Source organism: Canis lupus, chromosome 17, assembly GCF_003254725.2.
Source record: "Canis lupus dingo isolate Sandy chromosome 17, ASM325472v2, whole genome shotgun sequence".
In the NCBI taxonomy this organism is placed as follows: domain Eukaryota; kingdom Metazoa; phylum Chordata; class Mammalia; order Carnivora; family Canidae; genus Canis; species Canis lupus.
In genome coordinates this window covers 29,392,757-29,411,395 of record NC_064259.1, presented here as the reverse complement: position 1 = coordinate 29,411,395, position 18,639 = coordinate 29,392,757, and the positions used below count along the sequence as shown (strand labels likewise).

At 40.4% G+C, this 18,639-nt stretch overlaps 1 protein-coding gene across 3 annotated transcripts in view; it reads left to right on the top strand.

Annotated features, from left to right (window-relative positions):
- The first annotated feature begins 3,705 nt into the window (after positions 1-3,705).
- Positions 3,706-18,639, top strand: part of STRN (striatin) — a 105,787-nt gene continuing 90,853 nt past the window's right edge. Inside the window, exon 1 of one of the 3 annotated variants that reach the window (XM_025454186.3) lies at positions 3,706-4,081. Coding sequence is in view for 2 of the 3 variants with exons in the window: in XM_025454184.3 (XP_025309969.1) it covers positions 5,010-5,243 (234 nt within the window). In the remaining variant the exon portion in view is untranslated. Of the gene's footprint in view, positions 4,082-4,860; positions 5,244-18,639 lie in introns of those variants that run through there. The other 2 variants (XM_025454184.3, XM_025454185.3) reach the window with 2 other exon arrangements.

The window sequence follows — 18,639 nt, the reverse complement described above, 5'->3', positions numbered from 1 at the left end:
ATGTTCCCCAAAGTTCTCTTCATGCCAGCACAGGCTTATCTCCACTCAAGTGGTCTATTCTCTGGCCAGAATTCTGAAAAAGCCATGAAGATCAAGTTGAAGACTTTTCTTGGAGCAGTTAAAAAGTCAGAGACCCAGATGAATGGTCATTTTGGAGAGGTTTTTATTTTTTCTATTAAAAAAAATTAAAGCAAATTCTACACCCAACATGGGGCTCGAACTCATGACCCCTGAGATCAAGAGTCTCAAGAGTTGCACATTCTACCACTGAGCCAGCCAGGGACTCCTGGACAGTTGTTGTTGTTGTTGTTGTTGTTGTTGTTTTAAATAGCCAGTCATTTTAATAAAAAATGAAAAAAAAAAAAAAGAGTAGATGACTTGTCATTTCATGGAACTATAATCCCCATCCCACATAACACACCCAGAGCAACAAAAAAAAAGCAAGCACTACAATTATCTAAATAACTGTTTAGCATTTCACAATTTTTCACTTTATTTATTTTTTAAAGATTTTATTTATTTATTCATGGGAGAGAGAGAGAGAGGTAGAGACAGATGCAGAGGGAGAAGCAGGCTCCCTGCTGGGAGCCCCATATGGGATTCCATCCCGGGACCCCTGAATCATCCTGAGCTGAAGGCAGATGCTCAGCCACTGAGCCACCCAATCGTCCCACAATTTTTCGTTTTTTAAATTAGTTATACCAATACATAAAACAACATTTTGACAGCTGCTCTCTGTGCTTCAGAAGGAAACTTTATTTTTTGTGTGACACGCTTTATTTATTATAAAATGAAATAAACAGGAAATCAGCAACACCTTCAGGTCCGAGGTTTAATGGTGAGGCATAGATGTGAATTTTTTGAAGATTATTTTAGTTCCGCTGAATTAAAAATTTTTTTTCTTTTTCTTTTTTTTAAATTTAAATTCAATTAGCCAACATATACTACATCATTAGTTTCAGAGGTAGATGAATTAAAGTTCTAAGTAGGGAATGAGAAAGAAAAGAATAATTTTTGAGCCCCAGTATTTATTATTCTTATGTGTTATTCGGTTAGTCTTGAACTCTGTTACAATAATAGCTATCATTATTTGTTATATGCTCTATGTCAAGCACTATGCTAGGGTACTTCACATTTTTTTCTGTCATATAATTTTTTTTAAAGATTTTATTTATTTGAAAGAGAACATGTGCGCATGCACACACACACACACACACACACACACACAAATGCGAGCGGTGGGGGAGGGGCAGAGGGAGAAAAAGTCTCCCCACCGAGGGAGGAGACCAATATGGGGCTCAATCCCAGGACTCCAGTATCATGACCTGAGCCGGAAGGCAGACACTTCACTGACTGAGCCACTCAGGTGCCCCTTTTTCATCTAATCTTCATGGTAACTTTGTAAGGTAAACATCATTCTCATATTAAAAATGACAGAACAGTGACTAAAAAAAAAGTTAAAACATTTGTCCAAGATTTCTAGATTTGGATAATTGTAGAGTGAGGAATAAAATTGAGGTTCTTCTTGCTCAAGATTGCTCTGGCTATTTGGGGTCTTTTCTTGTTTCATACAAATTTTAGCATTGTTTGTTCTATTTTTGTGAAAAATGCCCTTAGAATTTTGATAGGGATTGCACTGATCTGTAGATTGCTTTGGGTAGTATGGACATTTAACAATGTTAACTCTTCCAATCCATGAGCATGGAATATCCTTGGATTTGTTTATGTCTTCTTTAATTTCTTAATATCTGGTAGTTTTCAGTATACATGTCTTTAATCCCATTTGTCAAATTATTCCTAGGTATTTTATTCTTTCATTCCTTGTGATTGGATTATTTTTATAATTTATCTTTCTGATAGTTCATTATTAGTGTATAGAAATACAACATTTTTGTGTATTGATTTTGTGTCCTGCAACTTTATTGGATTCACTTATTAGTTCCAACAGTTTTTTGATAGAGTTTTTAGGGTTTTCTATATATAATATCATGAAATCTACAAATAAACTACAAATAGTACCTCTTCCTTTCCAATTTGGGTGCCTTTTATTTATCTTTCTTGCCTAAATGCTCAATTTAGGACTTCCAGTAGTATGTTGAATGAAAGTGGTGAAATTAGGCATCCTTGTCTTGTTCCTGATCTTAAAGGAAAAGCTTCCGGTTTCTCACTATTGAGTATCATGTTAGCTGTTGTCTTGTCATAGATGGCTGTTATTATGTTGAGGTACATTCCCTCTATACCTGCCTTGCTGAGTGTTGTTGTTTTTGAATCATAAATGGATGTTGAATTTGGTTAACATGGTGTATCACACTTATTGACTTGGAGATGTTGAACTATCCTTGCATCCCTAGAGTAAATTTCACTTGACAATGGTGTATGATCCTTTCAATGTAGGTTTGCTAATATTTTGTCAATGATTTTTGCATCTGTGATCATCAGGGATATTGGCCCACAATTTTCTTTTTTTGTGGCAAACTTATCTGGTTTTGGTATCAGGGTAATGTTGGCCCCATAAAAGGAGTTTGAAAGACTTCCCTCCTTTTCTGTTTTTTGGAAGAGTTTGGGAAGGATTGATATTAGTTTTTCCTTGAATGTTCTATAGAAATCACCAGTGAAGCCATTTGGTCCTAGACTTTTATTTATTGGGATGTTATTGGTTCCTGTTTCTACTTAGTAGTAATCAGTCTTTCCGGTTTTCTGTTTCTTCATGATTAAGTCTTGATAAGGAATTCAAAGAATTTATTAATTTCTTCTAGGTTGTCCAATTTGTTGACATATGATTGTTTATAGCAGTCCCTTATGATCCTTTGTATTTCTGTGATATAGTTGTAATATCTCCTCTCTCATTTCTGATTTTATTTATTTGAGTCCTCTCTCTCTCTTTTTTTTTCTTGGTAGTCTAGCTAAAGGACTTATGGGTTCTTAAATAGCTACCATTAAATTTAATTATGTTTTATAGTGTGTTACAAAATTTATTTCAGGGAATTGTCAGACATGTCTTTTATCAGAGGAAAAAAAACTTTTAACATTCACAATTCATAGGAGTATTTAAATCTTCCAGATGAAAAAAATATACCATTGTGGCATTATTAGCCCATTGGTATTCTGGTAGACCTGAGAAGTAAGAAAGAAGGCAACGTGTTAATGGAAAGATCAATGAGCTAGAAGTCAGGAATTCTGGTTTCTAATTTTGGCTATGACATCCACTCAAAGCCTCACTGTGGACAAGTCTCAACTTCTTTGGACTTCAGTTTCTTGAGCTATAAAATGAGAGGATTGGGCAGTGTCTCAAAGGACACTTACAGCTAAATTAATTTATGACACAGGGAATTTGGCCAAGGCTGGATGAAACTTTTATTATACTAAAGAATGAATTCATGAAGCAGAAACATTCAATAAGTGAGAAAAGAGAGCTTGCCATCTTTATTTGCAACCAGAGCAGATACAGTGTGTTTCCTGTCCTTTCCACAAGTAGCTATGGGAAGGGATGGGGGGAGGGGAGGACAGGAACAGGATGTCCTTCCCTGACATGTCCATAACCAGCCTAAATGTTTAAATTTTTTTTTCCCCCACAACCATCAGGTCTGGTCTTCCAGAAGTCCATTCCACAAAACAAAAGAATTACTAATAACTCATCATGAGGACAAGATAAGGGCTTCATTTCATTATGTGTTCAATTTTTCCAGGCGCCTTCCTTTCATTGTGTTTGCAGCGTGAACTCATCGTGACATAATTTCAGGGGCTTCGGAGGATAACACTTAACAGAGAAACCCTTGAAGGGACTTTGGTGCACCTTTGGTGGGGCTAAGCCGGTGAACCAGGGGAGAACCTGGAACCGGGACAAGTGAAAAGGGAGAAGCGCCTGGATACCTAGGACTGTTGCAGAGAAGAGAAGGGGACTTTGTTCTCTCGGGGAGCGGGGAGCGTTGATCTTAAAGCACTGTGAGAATTGATCAGGTGCCTGGCAACCTCCCTTTGAACGACAGGAACCGTGTCATTGACCTCTACATCCACAGTGACAGAAATAACCGACAACCAAATATCTACTGAGTTGGACTGAGTAAGAACTGCGCGGGAAAAGGTAGGCGAAAGGAGACGGAAACAACAGCCTTGGGCAGGGGAAGCTTTCCGGGGTCAGGACTGTTGCAAGACTGCAGGAGAAGGGGACTGCGGCCGAGCAGGGCTTCAGAGGCGAGGCGCCGGCCACCCAGAATATAGAAGCTGGAAGGGGGTGGGGGGGTGCAGGAGAGAGGGGTGGTTAGAGTTCTTATTCGTGGAAACTGAGCAGGCAACAGGTCTGAACCCCCGAGAGAAAACGAAAGAGGAGCGACAGCGGTAAGCAGGCATCCAGACTCGAGGAGTGGCCGCAGCCACGGGGAGCGGAGCCCAGCTAGCGGGCGATCCCCGGTCCAGCGGCCGGACCTCCGAGCCCCGCCCCGCGCCGAGCCTGCTCCTCAGCAGAACCACCAGGAAGCCCCGAGAGATGGGCAGCTCAGCCTGGTATCTTGGCGCGACAACTTCCGTGTGTGCGTGTGTGTGTGTGTGTGCAACAGGGCGCGCCGCCTGAGAACTTCCGCGTGCGAGGAGGCGGGGGGACTGGCGAGGAAACCCGCGCGCTCCGGGCCGGCGGGCGCCCCCCCTGCCCCCCCTGCCCCCCCGCCGCGCGCAGGGGCGGACCCGGCGGACCCGGGGGGGCGGGGCTGCGGCCGCGCCCCAGCCGCGGGCAGCCCCACAGGCCGCCGCCGCCGCCGCCGCCGCCGCCGCCGCCGCGCTCGCCGCCGCCACGCCCCGCGACTACATTTCCCAGCAAGCCCCGGGCCTCCCGCGCGCCGCAGTTGACCCATTTCCCGGCCCGTCCCGGGCTCGGCCGGCCCCCGCGCCCAGGCGGCTGCTCCCTGCTGACTGGGGTGTGGGCGGGGAGCGGCGGAGGCAGGAGGAGGCGCTGCTGGCCGCCGCCGTTGCCTCCGCTGCTGGGCGCCTGGGCAGCTCCCGGGGTTCCTGCGGCCGCCATGGACGAGCAGGCGGGTCCCGGCGTCTTCTTCAGCAACAACCACCCGGGCGCCGGCGGTGCCAAGAGTCTCGGGCCTCTGGCGGAGGCTGCCGCGGCTGGCGACGGGGCGGCTGCGGCGGGGGCGGCGCGAGCCCAGTACAGCCTCCCCGGGATCCTGCACTTCCTGCAGCACGAGTGGGCCCGCTTCGAGGTGGAGAGAGCCCAGTGGGAGGTGGAGCGGGCGGAGCTGCAGGTAAAGACCCTCCCGGCCTGGCCCTCCTCATCCCGCCTCTTCGCTGCCTTCCGCCCCGCCCAGGACCCTTCCCCCTTCCCCCCTCCCCTCCCCCCCCGCTCGTCCCCTCCCCCTTTGCCTCCCGCCCAGCCCACCCACCACCGCGCCCCTTTACCCCCTTCACCTTTGCCTTTCGCTGACCCCACTTCCTCGACCGGCGTCCCATTCCCGCCCTCGATGCGTTGTTTACCCTCCCCGCTCCTTTCCGTCTGCTCCTTCTCACTCTTAACTCCGTCTCCTTTCAACTCTCTCGCCGTCCCACATTTCAGGTCGTCCCTTTCGGTTTACTAATTGGGCTGACAGTAGTTTCTGAGAGACGTCGAGCAAATCATCCTCTGCCCCAGTGAGTCCCATCCTAGGTCTAGCGATGTTCCTTGCGAAAGGTATTGGTAGTTGGCTCCTGTCTCTGGAAAGAAGGTGATGAAGACAGCACCGAGTCGTGTCCGTGGGGCCTTGACTTGAGGCGAGGTGCTCATGTTGGGCCAAAGTATCAATAGGAATATCAGGTCCTTTTTGGATGTATGGAAATGTTTTTCTCTCTCCTCTTCCTTACCTCCTCCCGCGTTCCTTTTAGGTATTTCAGGTTCACGGATTTCGATGGAAGGACCCAGATGATCACAGTCAGGTGATGGTTCGGGGATGGTTTCCTGTCCTCGGAATCTGAAACTTGCCAAGGGTTAATTTTATGTCCAGTGCTTAGTGAGATTGGCTTGTACCTTGAAAGGAACTAAGAGGGACTCTAAAGTTGGTTACATTTCCCTTGCATAATCTGCGAGATAAAGTATATCCAGGAAGGAGCTGTTGTGGGCTCTTAGCAGAAAGTGAGGCTGATAGTTTACTGGCCCTTCTGAATTGCTAAGTGGGTTTCAGTGGCTCGTTCTTAAAACTACCAAGGCATGCACCAATTTCACAAGGAACTTAACTGAGTAGTAGCTCTGCCTTTCTGTTTTACTGGCTAATCCTGTGTGCTTAGGAAATCTGAGTATAGTTTTGGTTGGTGAAACACTTGAAGTTAAAACGCTACCCAGTGTGTCACTTTTTTTGGTAACGTGTATTTTCTTTGGCACTTAAAAAAAAGGAGAAATCTGTTAAATAGAATCATGTGCTGGAACAGGGTGTTTTGGCGTAGTGGAAGTGGCTGTGGAAAGAGGGAGTAGACCGACTTACAGTACCTAATCGCAGCGCTTGCTGCTAGCACTGACCTTGAGGAAATCCTTTGGCCTCTCCGAACTTGTTTCATCTTTTATTTATTCAGTACATTTATTGAGCGCCAGCTGTGTGCCTCTAGGCCCTGGTATTAACAAAACTGACAGCAACTCTGCCCTCATAGAGCTTACATTTTAGTAGGCAGGCAAAGTCAGCAAATGCAAGTGTATAATATACTGAACCTAGTGGCAACTTGGATGAGAAAAATAAATCAGAAAAAAAAAAAAAAAAAAAAAAAAAAAAAGAAAAATAAATCAGGCACAGGAAATAGAGTGCGATAGGGCAGCTATTTTATTTTAGATGTGGTCGTTAAGGAAGGCCTCTGGGAGGAGTTGAATGAATCAAGGCAATGACCCATAGTTATTAAAATTTTTTCTCTTTCTTTATTTCTACAATTGTATGTTTATATTCTTTGGCAGCTTTTTTATTTCTACTGTTAGGTACTTCAGTATCTAGTCTATGATATTTGTAATTTTTCTCAAAATAAATGTGACCATAATATATAAATATTATATATTTATAAATAACAAGCAGACTTACCTGCCTTTTCTAATTTATTAGTAATTCACTTTATTAGTAATGTGTTCTGTAAATGGGCTTGTGGATTTCAGACTTCAAAAAAGTGTGAAAGGTAGGCTTTAATTTTTGACATTATTCAGGTGTGAAGAATGATTTTTGTATGTGACTGCTTAAATTTTAATTTCCAGTTTAGGGAAGGTGAGTCACACTAATTCGGTCAAAAGCAAGATAATTCTTCTTACTTGTAGAGGTTTGGGAATTTCCAGCTCCTCTCACCCCTTGTCAGATCTCCCAGTGCTCCTCATCCACTCCTCCATTTTAACTTTTCAGTTTACCTGTGGTATTAATTGTAGTCACTCTTCAGTTTTATTTTTTCTTTAAGATTTTATTTATTTATTTATTTATTCACGAGAGACACAGAAAGAGAGGCTGAGACACAGCAGCGGGGAGAGAAGCAGGCTGCATGCAAGGAGCCCTATCCCCGGACTCGATCCCCGGAATCCAGGATCAGGCCCTGGGCCAAAGGCAGACGCTCAACCGTTGAGCCACCCAGGCATCCCTACTCTTCAGTTTTAAACACACACACAGGCATGTGGGCACGCTACTTCCCGGGTTATTTATGGCAAATGTTAAAGTTCAAGTAGGTTTCCCATTGGTGCTCATCACCTTGAAGGCACTACATTTTTACAGTATATTTGGTTTGCGCTCAGGTTAACTTAAGCATCTGTGGAGGAACGTTAAACATTAAAAATGTGTCATATTTTCTAGACAGACAAATATCATGTATTTTTGTTCTGCTTTTGTATTTTGGTGGAGAGAGTTTGCAGGAATCTCACAATTTAAAATATATTTTTAAAATCATTTCATCAACATCATTAAATATGAACATCTCCTTTCATTTTTCTTTTGCCATTGGAATTTTCCTAGAAAAAAATGATGGGAAGTAAGAGTTGAATGAATGATGATGAAATTTGGATCAGTTAGTGTGCCCCTTTTGATTTTTTAATCTCTTCTCAAGCCATTAACACCAAAGTCAACAAAAATACGTTTAAGATTGTCTAATTTCTCCCTTCAGGAACCTGTCGGTCCTGCTCTTTCAGGTTGCCAGGGCAGAGTTGTGCAAGCCAATCCAAGTTTTCATCTACCTGGCCTGCCTTTACCACTTCCTCCCTTCTTCAGGTCTTGGGAGGAAGGAACCAGCTATGTTGTGCCACAGACTTGTCATTCCCCTCCTACCCTCACCCTTTGCCCATCTTGGTTAATATAGAATTCTCTTTATTTTTGATAATCTCTCTCCCGCCTCATTACCACCATTCAGATGAAAATAGGTAATTTATGGGAAAAGAATGGTTAGGATTATTACTGAGCTTTATATTTGTGAAAGGAAGTAGAGTTGGAATACTAACCATAACATTTGAGATAATTTTCTATATGTGAGACATTGAGCTAGATGACCTCAAAAGAGCATGCAGTGAAGGAGTGATAAAACAAGCAAGATGCAGAAAAATCAATATTTATAGCTTTGGGGGCTTAAATTTTCTTAGAATAGCATTGAAGAGGAGAGCTAGCAGTGAATGGGGAGAATAGCAGGAAGAAAGAACTTTATAAGGTAATGAGAACTTAATTTGAAACTACCGACTTAACAGAGAGCCGGCATATGAATAAATAAAATTTATTGCCCTTAGATTTTGAGTGCGTGTGTAGTGGCGGGGGGGGGGGGAGGGCGGGGGCTCTGCCATTTACTTGGAAATGCTAAAAGTGTGTGAAAAGATGATATGATTGAGTAGCTTAGGGCATGTGGCACAGAGACTGTCTACCACAGTGTTTATTAATCTGTATTTTGGCATTACTGATTCATATTTTCATTAAACAGGTTTTTCAATCACCTGCTTTATGTCATCTCCTGTTCTAGGCACTTGAGACACAAGAGTGATTAAAATAGGGCCTACTTTCATGCAGCTTAAATTCTGGAGGAAGGCAGACAACATACCTATATATACAATGTATTGGATGGTAGCGAGCACCATGATAACATGGTATAAGTTGGATATGAAATGCTTGAGAGGATGGACTGGGGCTTAACTGATGAGATGCCATTTGAGCAAGACTTGAAAAGGTGAAAGAAAGTAAGGAAAGAATGTTCTAGGCCCTGAGAGAACAGTAGTGGGAAGGGAGCATACTTACAATGTTTGAGGAATAATGAGGCACATGTGGCTAAAGAGAAGAAGCATGGAAGAAATGACAGAGATACTGGGTCTTGCCCATTGTAAGGATCCTTGATTTTACCTTTGCCAGATGGGCAACTGTTGAAATGTTTTGAGCAAAAGAGCAATACCATCTTTAAAAGGAACCCTTTACAAGGATTTAGAATACACTTAGAGGGAAGACAAGAGTACATGAATTAGGGAGTCTAGTTAGGGGGCTATTTTAATCATCCAGGCTGGAGATGTACTAAGGTGGTAGTGATGGAATAGATGAATATATATTTTGATACATTTTCAAGATATAATGGATTCCAAGTACATTTTTATTTTTTTTTAAAGATTTTATTTATTTATTCATGATAGTCACACAGAGAGAGAGAGAGAGGCAGAGACATAGGCAGAGGGAGAAGCAGGCTCCATGCAGGGAGCCCGATGTGGGATTCGATCCCGGGTCTCCAGGATCGCGCCCTGGGCCAAAGGCAGGCGCCAAACCGCTGCGCCACCCAGGGATCCCCCAAGTACATTTTTGAAGATAGAAACCAACAAGATGGGGCAGCCCTGGTGGCTCAGCGGTTTAGCACCGCCTTCAGCCCAGGGCCTGATCCTGGAGACCCAGGATCGAGTCCCACATCGGGCTCCCTGCATGGAGCCTGCTTCTCCCTCTGCCTGTGTCTCTGCCTCTGTGTGTGTGTGTGTGTGTGTGTGTGTGTCTCATGAATAAATAAATAAAATCTTAAAAAAAAAAAAAGAAACCAACAAGATATGCTGAAGAATAATAGAATGTGCGGAAAAGAGGAGTCAAGTATGATTCAAAATTATTTTGACTGAGTAGCTGCAAAGGACTGTTAAGATTTACTTAGCGTTTAGATGGATACAGCACTTAAAATGACAGTTTATTTTGTGATATTATTTACAATTATGGTGAGGGAGAATGTGGCATAGACCTGGTTTCAATCTTTTCTCTAAGACTTACTATTTTACTCTATGGCAAAAGTGGCAAGCAAATTCTGACCTTTGAGAACCTTCGTTTTCTCATGTATAAGGTGAAGATAATAAACTACCTTGTGAGAATTAAATGAGATGTTTTAAAATACCTCAGAGAGGGCTGGCACAACACAAAAGTGCTGAATGGATAAATGGTATAAAAAACATGATGTTAAATTTGCATTCTTTTTTATGTCCTTGTCTCCAGAGAAAAAAGCATGATCTTTAGAGCTCTTCTAAGGCTAGAGCATGTAAGTGCCATCCTGGACCAGGCAGTCTAATATTCCAGGTCTGATGGTGGTGCTAAAGGGTGTTTCATAGGAGTGAATTGTTGCCTTTACCGTCAGCCTCACGACATTGATTGTATACTTCAATTCTATTTCCTTTCCTTATAATTTAATATGCATCTGTTATCTTGGAATTTGTGTAGATTTTTCTGAGGGTGTTTATCTTAACATTGCATGATGTCTTGGGTAACAAATCCTGTATATTTACTAACTACTTTATAAAACTGATCTTTGGTTTTATTCAGCTCTTTAAACAACATCCTTTAAACTTGGAGCGGGTGAACTCCACTGTGGTATGGTATAATTTTGTACACAGGATATTTCTCAGCTTTAGCTCAATTTTAATCTGGGGAAACTTTTAAAATAACCCATTCCCTGGGCTCTACCTCAGACCAATTAAATCAGAATCTTAGGATTTAGGGCCCTGGGTATTAGTATTTTTTTGAGCTCCCTGGTAGTCCTCATATGCAGCAAGGATTGAGAACCACTGCTTTAGTTGTTCATTTCTGATTTTACATGTATAGTGTGATGATTTTAACACATGTATTAGTATTCCAGATATGGATGGCTTTTTATAGAATTTGGGATATAATTTCTATTATTCTTTCTGATGATAGCTAGCATATTATTTTTAGCCAGTAGAATATTATAATTTGATTCACCTCCCTCTGACTGAGAGAGATAATGATAGAATAATCTTTGAGCTAGAATGAACTTTGGAAACAATTCAGCTGCAACTTTCTTTTGTAGGTAAAGTGAGGCCCCACGGAAAGGGTGAATGACCAAGAATAAAATAGGTTTTATACAAGCTATCACTTAAGTCTCCAGATACCTTTACATTTTTTTAAGCCCTTTCAGATATATTATCTTGCTTTATCGTAGAACTTTCTAAGATAATCAGTCACACTAATGCTTATCATTTTTCTTTTTATTTGAAACAACAGATACGGATATTTTACTCTGTTCTGTTGTCTAGCTTATTTTATTGGCTACATTTAATGTTTTATATTGACTTTGGTGTTCTTTAGTTTTATTCTGATTATCAGGATATAGTTTTTGTTTGTTTGTTTGTTTGTAACATTGTTAGGCTCCTTGAAAAATCTGCAAAATCCTCAGTCATTATCTTTTTAGATTTCTGCTCCTAACTCCCTTTTCTTTTGGGTGTCTGGTTACATGTATCTTAGACATTCTTTATCTGTTTATTCTGATTTATCTTCCAGTCTATTAATTTTCTCTTCAGTTGAATCTTTTAAAGCCAGCCAATGAATTTCTAATTTTGATTGTTATTGAAGTTCAGTTTGGTTCCTTTTTGAATCTACTGGATCTTTTCTTAATAGTTTCCTGTTCCCTGAAGATATTTTCAGGTTTTATTTTATTTTATTTTATTTTATTTATTATTTTAGAGAGAGAGAGTGTGTGTATGGGGATGAGGGGAGGGGAAGGGGAAAGGAATTTCAAGCGGACTCTGTGCCAAGTATGGGGCCTGACATGGGGCTTATCTCAGGACCCTGAGATCATGATCTGAGCCGAAACCAAGGTCAGTTGCTTAACTGACTGAACCACCCAGGCACCCCAAGTCATCTTTTATTATTTAAACCTAGTAAGTATAGTTATTTTATAGTTGGTATCTCTGTATTTCCTATTTCTGAGGTCTTGAAGGTACCTTTCTGTGATCTTTTGTTTTTGCTGGTACTTGTTCGTGATGATTTGTTTCTTTGTATGCATGGTTATCTTTGTGTGCTGCTTGTGGTCCTTGAAAAAGTGTAAGACTAATCTGAGGTCTCAAATAAAGGTATCTTCTTCAGAAGTTCTTTGTGTTTGCTTCTGGTAGGTTTTTGGAGGCATTACCAATCCAGAATACCATTTAAAATAAATTCATTGCTTGAGTTGCTTGACCACCCTGCTGATGCAAATTTTGGTTCCAAATACAGTTGAGAACCAGGGTACTTCACCTTTGCCTTGAAGGTATAAGCTCCTTAGGGTCTTAGCTAAATGTGAGGCATGTCACCTGTTAGACTTTTCACACTGGATGGTTCTGGTCTTTGATTTTTGCCCTTGGGGTCCTGTAAGGCTGAAGGTTTGTTCCATTTGGCCATACCCAAAGGGCAAAAGTGGCATTTGTTTTCTTAACTAAGTTTTCATTTTCCCTTCAGCTTTGGCCAAATAATTTCTTACTTCTTATCAGCTTTGCCTTTTAGATGGGTGTATAAATGTCCAGAATTTTTAGCTGCTTTCAGTAGAAGCGTTAATTCAGGACACGGTTACTGGAAACTGAATTCTCTTACTTTCAAAAATGGACAGGCATAGTGCAGTAATTGTGGAGAAATATCATTGATAGTGTTTCTTTATTAAGAGAGATCCTAATTTAGCCCCAAACTTTATTTACCTTCTAAGTCTTCTTCTGAGTTTCGGTGGTAGGAGAGGAGACTATAACTTTTCTCCAAAATCTTGGTAACTTAAGCAGAATTTAAAACAAACAAACCCTTTTACTAATCGGCCTTTGAAAGTTGTTTGAAAGTCCAAATAATCTGGAATAATTTCCCTTTGTCAAAAGCTTATTCTCTTCTTGATTTTAGCCATACTTTTTGATTGGTTTATGAGTGTTTTTAATGGTGTCTAGGTTTCAGTTCTGGGCCATTAGAAATAAACTTGCCCTTGGGATCCTTAGAGTTTCTTGCTTTGGTGGTCTATTTGACAACACAATCTATTGCCAATCATAATGTGGCTGTGGAAAGTATGAGTCTTAACTCCTCATTTCCAGTATATAATTTCTTGAGGCCTCATCTTTGTCAATTGTGAATTCTAATATACTCACGGAACAAGAGTAGTTGTAATTTTAAAAAGATCAAGTATGCAAAGTATGTGACCCATAATAGGTTTGCTCTTGCTGGTTGAGATTTCTATGGAGAGAATGCTCTTAACTGTGTTATTTATTTAAATTAAATTTTAGAAACCAAGATCTAGTTTAAGGGATCCATTTGGCATATAATGGCTACTTCGACTCTCTTTGCCCTGCTCTTAGTGGTTTAAAGACAATAAACTGACAGTATTGGAAGTAAGGGACAGGCCAGAGAGGTGTAGAGTAATAGGTGATAATAACTTGTAAACATTGAGGACTGGGGATAGGAATAGAGGATACTTTGGAGTTCAAGAGAGAAATCTGAGGCAAGAGAGAAGCTGGGGAAGGAGGTAGAAGAAAAGAAGAGACCGAGCAGAGAGTTAGCGGGAGCAGACAGAAGCAGGAGGGAGAAACTGCTCACATGAACTGTTCTTAATTCCTAGAGCATGTATTTTTGTTTGTTTGTTTGTTTTTGAAATATTTAAATTCAATTTGCCAGCATATAGTAATAACACCCAGTGCTCATCCCATCAAGTGCCCTCCTTAGTGCCCATTTTATCTGTAGTCTTCATTTTAGCACTTATAATTGTAGAATTCTAGGGCACCAACACCCTCCCCCCAGCACCCTTTTTTGGCACCCCCCCCCCATATCTCTACTCTCAATTTTCTGTTCTCTTCATTAGACTAAGAATATTTTACCTCTTGAGGGACCTTAGATCTTCAGTAGTCTTCATCCTTTGTTTTATCAGTGGGGCCACAGAGAGAGATGAAGTAAGTTGTCTTGTGAGTTGGCGGAGATTTAGTTTAGAACCCAAGAGTCCTGCTACTCTGGCCCGGGCATTGTTCTCCATATCACATCATATCCTTTTATCAGTCCCTCACCCTGTGTAGCTTCTGCTTCTGATCTGAAGTAGCCAAGTGGATTGCAATATTGAGATGATTAATTATGCTTTGAGTAGCTGTCATAATATAAATTCTTCTCATATTTTAAACTTTTCTTCAAGCAGAACAATTTAGTGAAATTACTGTATTTTAAGGGACTCAGGAAAGTCTTCAACAATTTATGTTCCTCAAAAGTGTTTAACATTGTGTCACTCTAGTTTCTTTTAATAATTTTATTTTTGTGTAGGGAATACTAATATAAGATGTTTATTTCTTTAAGAAAGTCTGCAAATTTGGATCTTTTTCAGCTTGTCCTGCGAGTAGCCTAATTAAGTTCTCTGTGTGTATGTGTATTGTTTTTTTAAAATATAGTTAGTGTTTATTGACCATATATCAGCTTTTGTGTAGTGCTTCGGTTATTAGGTCATTCTCAGCCTACATATTCTTTTTTTTTTTTTAATTTTTATTTATTTATGATAGTCACACACAGAGAGAGAGAGAGAGGCAGAGACACAGGCAGAGGGAGAAGCAGGCTCCATGCACCGGGAGCCCGACGTGGGATTCGATCCCGGGTCTCCAGGATCGCGCCCTGGGCCAAAGGCAGGCGCCAGACCGCTGCGCCACCCAGGGATCCCTCAGCCTACATATTCTATTTGGACAAAATAATATGTCAACTCTGTATTTACTGTTATGCATTAAGGTGTTTGAAGAAATAAAGTCACTTTCTTTGACAGACTTCATTCTGTGTAACTTTCATTACAAAAGTACCTTATCTGAAAAGGATGATGGAATATTAGAAAATATTGATAAATGAGGAAAATTTATTGTTAGAGTTGGCTAAAAGCAGTATGGCACAAGGAAAAATAAGATTTTATTTTTTTGTAGATAAGATTGGGAGAAAAGTAAAGGAGTAGAAGCCCTGGAATTAAGAAGAGCTTTGGGAAATATTGGATAGGGTTGGGTGGAAGAGGTATTTTGGGTGTGGCGAATAGGTTCTTGGCATAACTGCACTACAGAGATTCAAGGAAAGGGCGGGGGGAGCGTTACATACAGGTTCCATTAGCACTCATTTACATGGGACAGAAATTGGATCCAATACCAGCATATCTAGTTGGGAGAAAAAAACAAGATGTCAGATTCCACAAGAGTGATAGCAGGTTCACCTAATGGAAAATTACAGCCCAGTCTGGGACTTGTTCTTATTTTTTTTGTTGTTTGTATTTCCTCAATGAGAAGGTTAAGGAGTCAGCAAAGGAGCCTAAATTATATACACAACCAAAACCTGCTCCCGAGGAATGTGGATTCATATAAAGCTAAAAGGGAACAAGGAGGAGCCTAGAGATCTGGGTCAGTACACTTACTGAATTTTAGATTAGTTGGGGAAGATGGACCATGGTCCCAGTACTTGAACCTGATACTTATCTTGTTTCCCTTCCTTTCTTCTTTATCCTCCAAAAATAATAATAGCTTTTTGTTATTGTTGGCCTCTTAGCCTGTGCTGGGTACAGTGCAGAGTACTTCATATGTGTAATCTATTTTATTCTTTGCAAAATTCTTTGTGGGAGGTATTACTACTCATTCCCTAATTCGTGGATGAGAGAGGATAAATAATTTGCCATAAGAAAAGTTTGAGTGATAGGCCTGGACATGGTAAATGGAAGGAAGTATTTTGACATTTTTCTTGTTCTCTCATGCTTGTCAGTCAGTGTAGAGTTGGGGTATTTTTCCCTCACTTGTCTGCCTGGTGATTTCTTATCCTCTTCCAAGCAAGATTCAGTTTCTCTTCTTTGGGGAAAACCTCTCTGACCTCCAGACATAATCATGCTCATGCTCCCCCAAAAGCTTGTATGTATAAGACTGACACTATCCTGACCAGTGGTTGGGCAGTTAATCCTGGTTGAAATGATACCAAGTCACTTAAGTTAAAAATACATAAATGTATACTCATTTGCCACTGTAAGACCAAGCCCACCTGCTCTTTGCTTTTTTTTTTTTTTAGAATGTTGATTAGAATTGTGTGTTGTCTTTCTTGAATAAACTACATGTAATTGTTTTGTGATTGCTAATGCTAAAAACTAATGCATGGCTTGTGATCTCTAGTTTTGGTTTTCCTTGAGTATACAGTGTAGAATCATGGATTTTTATGACTTTTCCCTAGTCTTTTACAGTTGTGTCACCAACATGTGACAGCTGTATTTTTTGTAGGTCTTTGTTGTCTTGTCTTTCCAAAGCATTTAACTTAGTCTTTCTTTTCATACCTGTGTTTTATTGCTTTATGTAATATTTAATTGAATTATCTAATCAAAGCAACAAGTGCAATTGACATAAACAGGTTTGGGAGGAAACCAAGTTGACTCTTGGTGAGCTTATACAACTTGACTGAGATAACCGCAGTGGATGGGTGAACTATAAAGAAGAGCATACTCCAGCTGTGAATATTTAATGTGCCAGGGCATTGGGCAGTGTTTTACAAAGGGACTGAAGAATACTGGTTAATCCAGAGGTTTGGTTAAGAGAGGATTAGTGGTGGGAACTTCTTTGTCTTAGTTATACCACCCATCTCGTACTTTCCATATTTGTTTGCTCACTAGGTTCTGAGTCACTTAAGGGCATTTTTATCTCTCTAAGGTCTAGCAGTTACTGGCACCTTAATAAATGGTTCTTAAATCATATATGAGGCTACATTGTTACTGAATATTTATTAAATATATGTGTTTTGAATATGTATATCCTATCTCTCAGGTAAATTGTGGCCGTAACGGCAGGTCTTGTGTCTCAGATATCTTTGATATTTACAGTGTTTGTCATATTTTGTGAGTGTATGATATATGGCGGTATGTAGGGGAGCAGTGTATCTGTCCCTCTTGCTGCTAGCTAGTTCTGCCTTATGGCTACTCCTGGAAGGAGACTTTGAGAGCAAGTAGTATCTCTATTCTGTTGTGTAGAGCATTGCCTAGGCCCTGCCACGTCATTCTGACAGAGCTCATTTTAGGGATGCCACTGGCTTCATAATTGCAGCTTGATGTTAGCTGTAGCAAATGGTGCTTGGGCTTTGGTAGTTGTGAGTGTAGGCTTGTTTTCTTCTCCCTTTGTGTGTTGAAACACTGACTGCCAGGAAATGTCTTTGGCATCATGTCCTGAAAAGCCTTTATAGTCAACAGGGTCAGATAACATTTTTTTTTTTCTTTTCTGAAACTCATGCCTTCAAATTTTATATATGTTTCTTATTCCTTCTAAATAGATAACGAATTGAATATTATTTTCTGTGAGGATAAATCTGGCTTTAAATTAACTGTGTGGTTTTCATTACTTTGTTCTACTTTTCCAATTTTGTTTATAGTTGCATTACTAATATATTGTGATTTTAAACTTTTTAAAGCTCTATTACTTTAATAGAATAGAAATGCCGTAGTTTTCCATAATTTAAAATTCTGCCTTTTTAATCCCTAAGCTTGCTTCTTTTCATCAAAAATTGAAGTTTAGTTTCCGAGGTCCTTATAGCTAGCCAAGTAAGTGAGAATGAGCACAAAAAAGGCTAAAGTATGGAAATACCAAAGTTGCCAAAGCCTCATAGAAAATACATTACGGATAACAGTGGAAAACAAGCAGATATAGTTCCATGTCACATGGAGCTTATAACCAAGTGATGATTCTCAACTTTAGATAGACCTGAGTCCATTATGCCATGGTGTATTACTGTGGCAATGCCATTTTAGTTTTTCCCATGTAAAAACCAACAAAACCAATAGTGACAACAAAAGAAACCCCTTTCTCAGCTCTCTTATCTGTTAGTACTGTCATCCTATCTTGTTCTCTCTCATTTCACTGTTAATTTCTCTGTACAGACCACATTTAGTACCTTTGGTTTTTTACTAGTCTCATTTTCTTCCTTCTCAGTTTCTTTGTTCTCTTTCTCTCTTTTGGGTTACTAGTTGATTCTTTTTGTATAGATAGCTGCCTTATAAAATTACATTTCTAGGTAGTCCTGATCTTTTTCCACAGTTACAATTCTGCATGTCTGATTTCTTGCTAATATCACCTGGATGACCTGCTATGACTTGAAACTCATGCAGCCTTTCTAAATTCCTTCTCCCAAGTTGCCTCTCCTCCCCATACTCAGCTCCTAATTTACCCTTTCTAGAAAGAAACCCAGATTTAGCTTTGAGTCAGTGTTTCACTCTTGTGTCCTCACTTTCCCAGCTATGCATCTGGTTTTGTAAACTTGATTTAATATTTTAAATCCACTTTTAATCATTTAATTCTTAATACTATTGTTAACCTAGTTCAGATCCCCATCACCTCATACCTGGATGACTGCAGTAGGGACCTTCTTAATTTTTATCTCTGGTCTCTCCCTTGGCCAAGGTAATTTTACACAATATTGCTTCTCAAGCTTCTAAAATTAATAATGTGTTCAAGATATTTTTTTCTTTTTG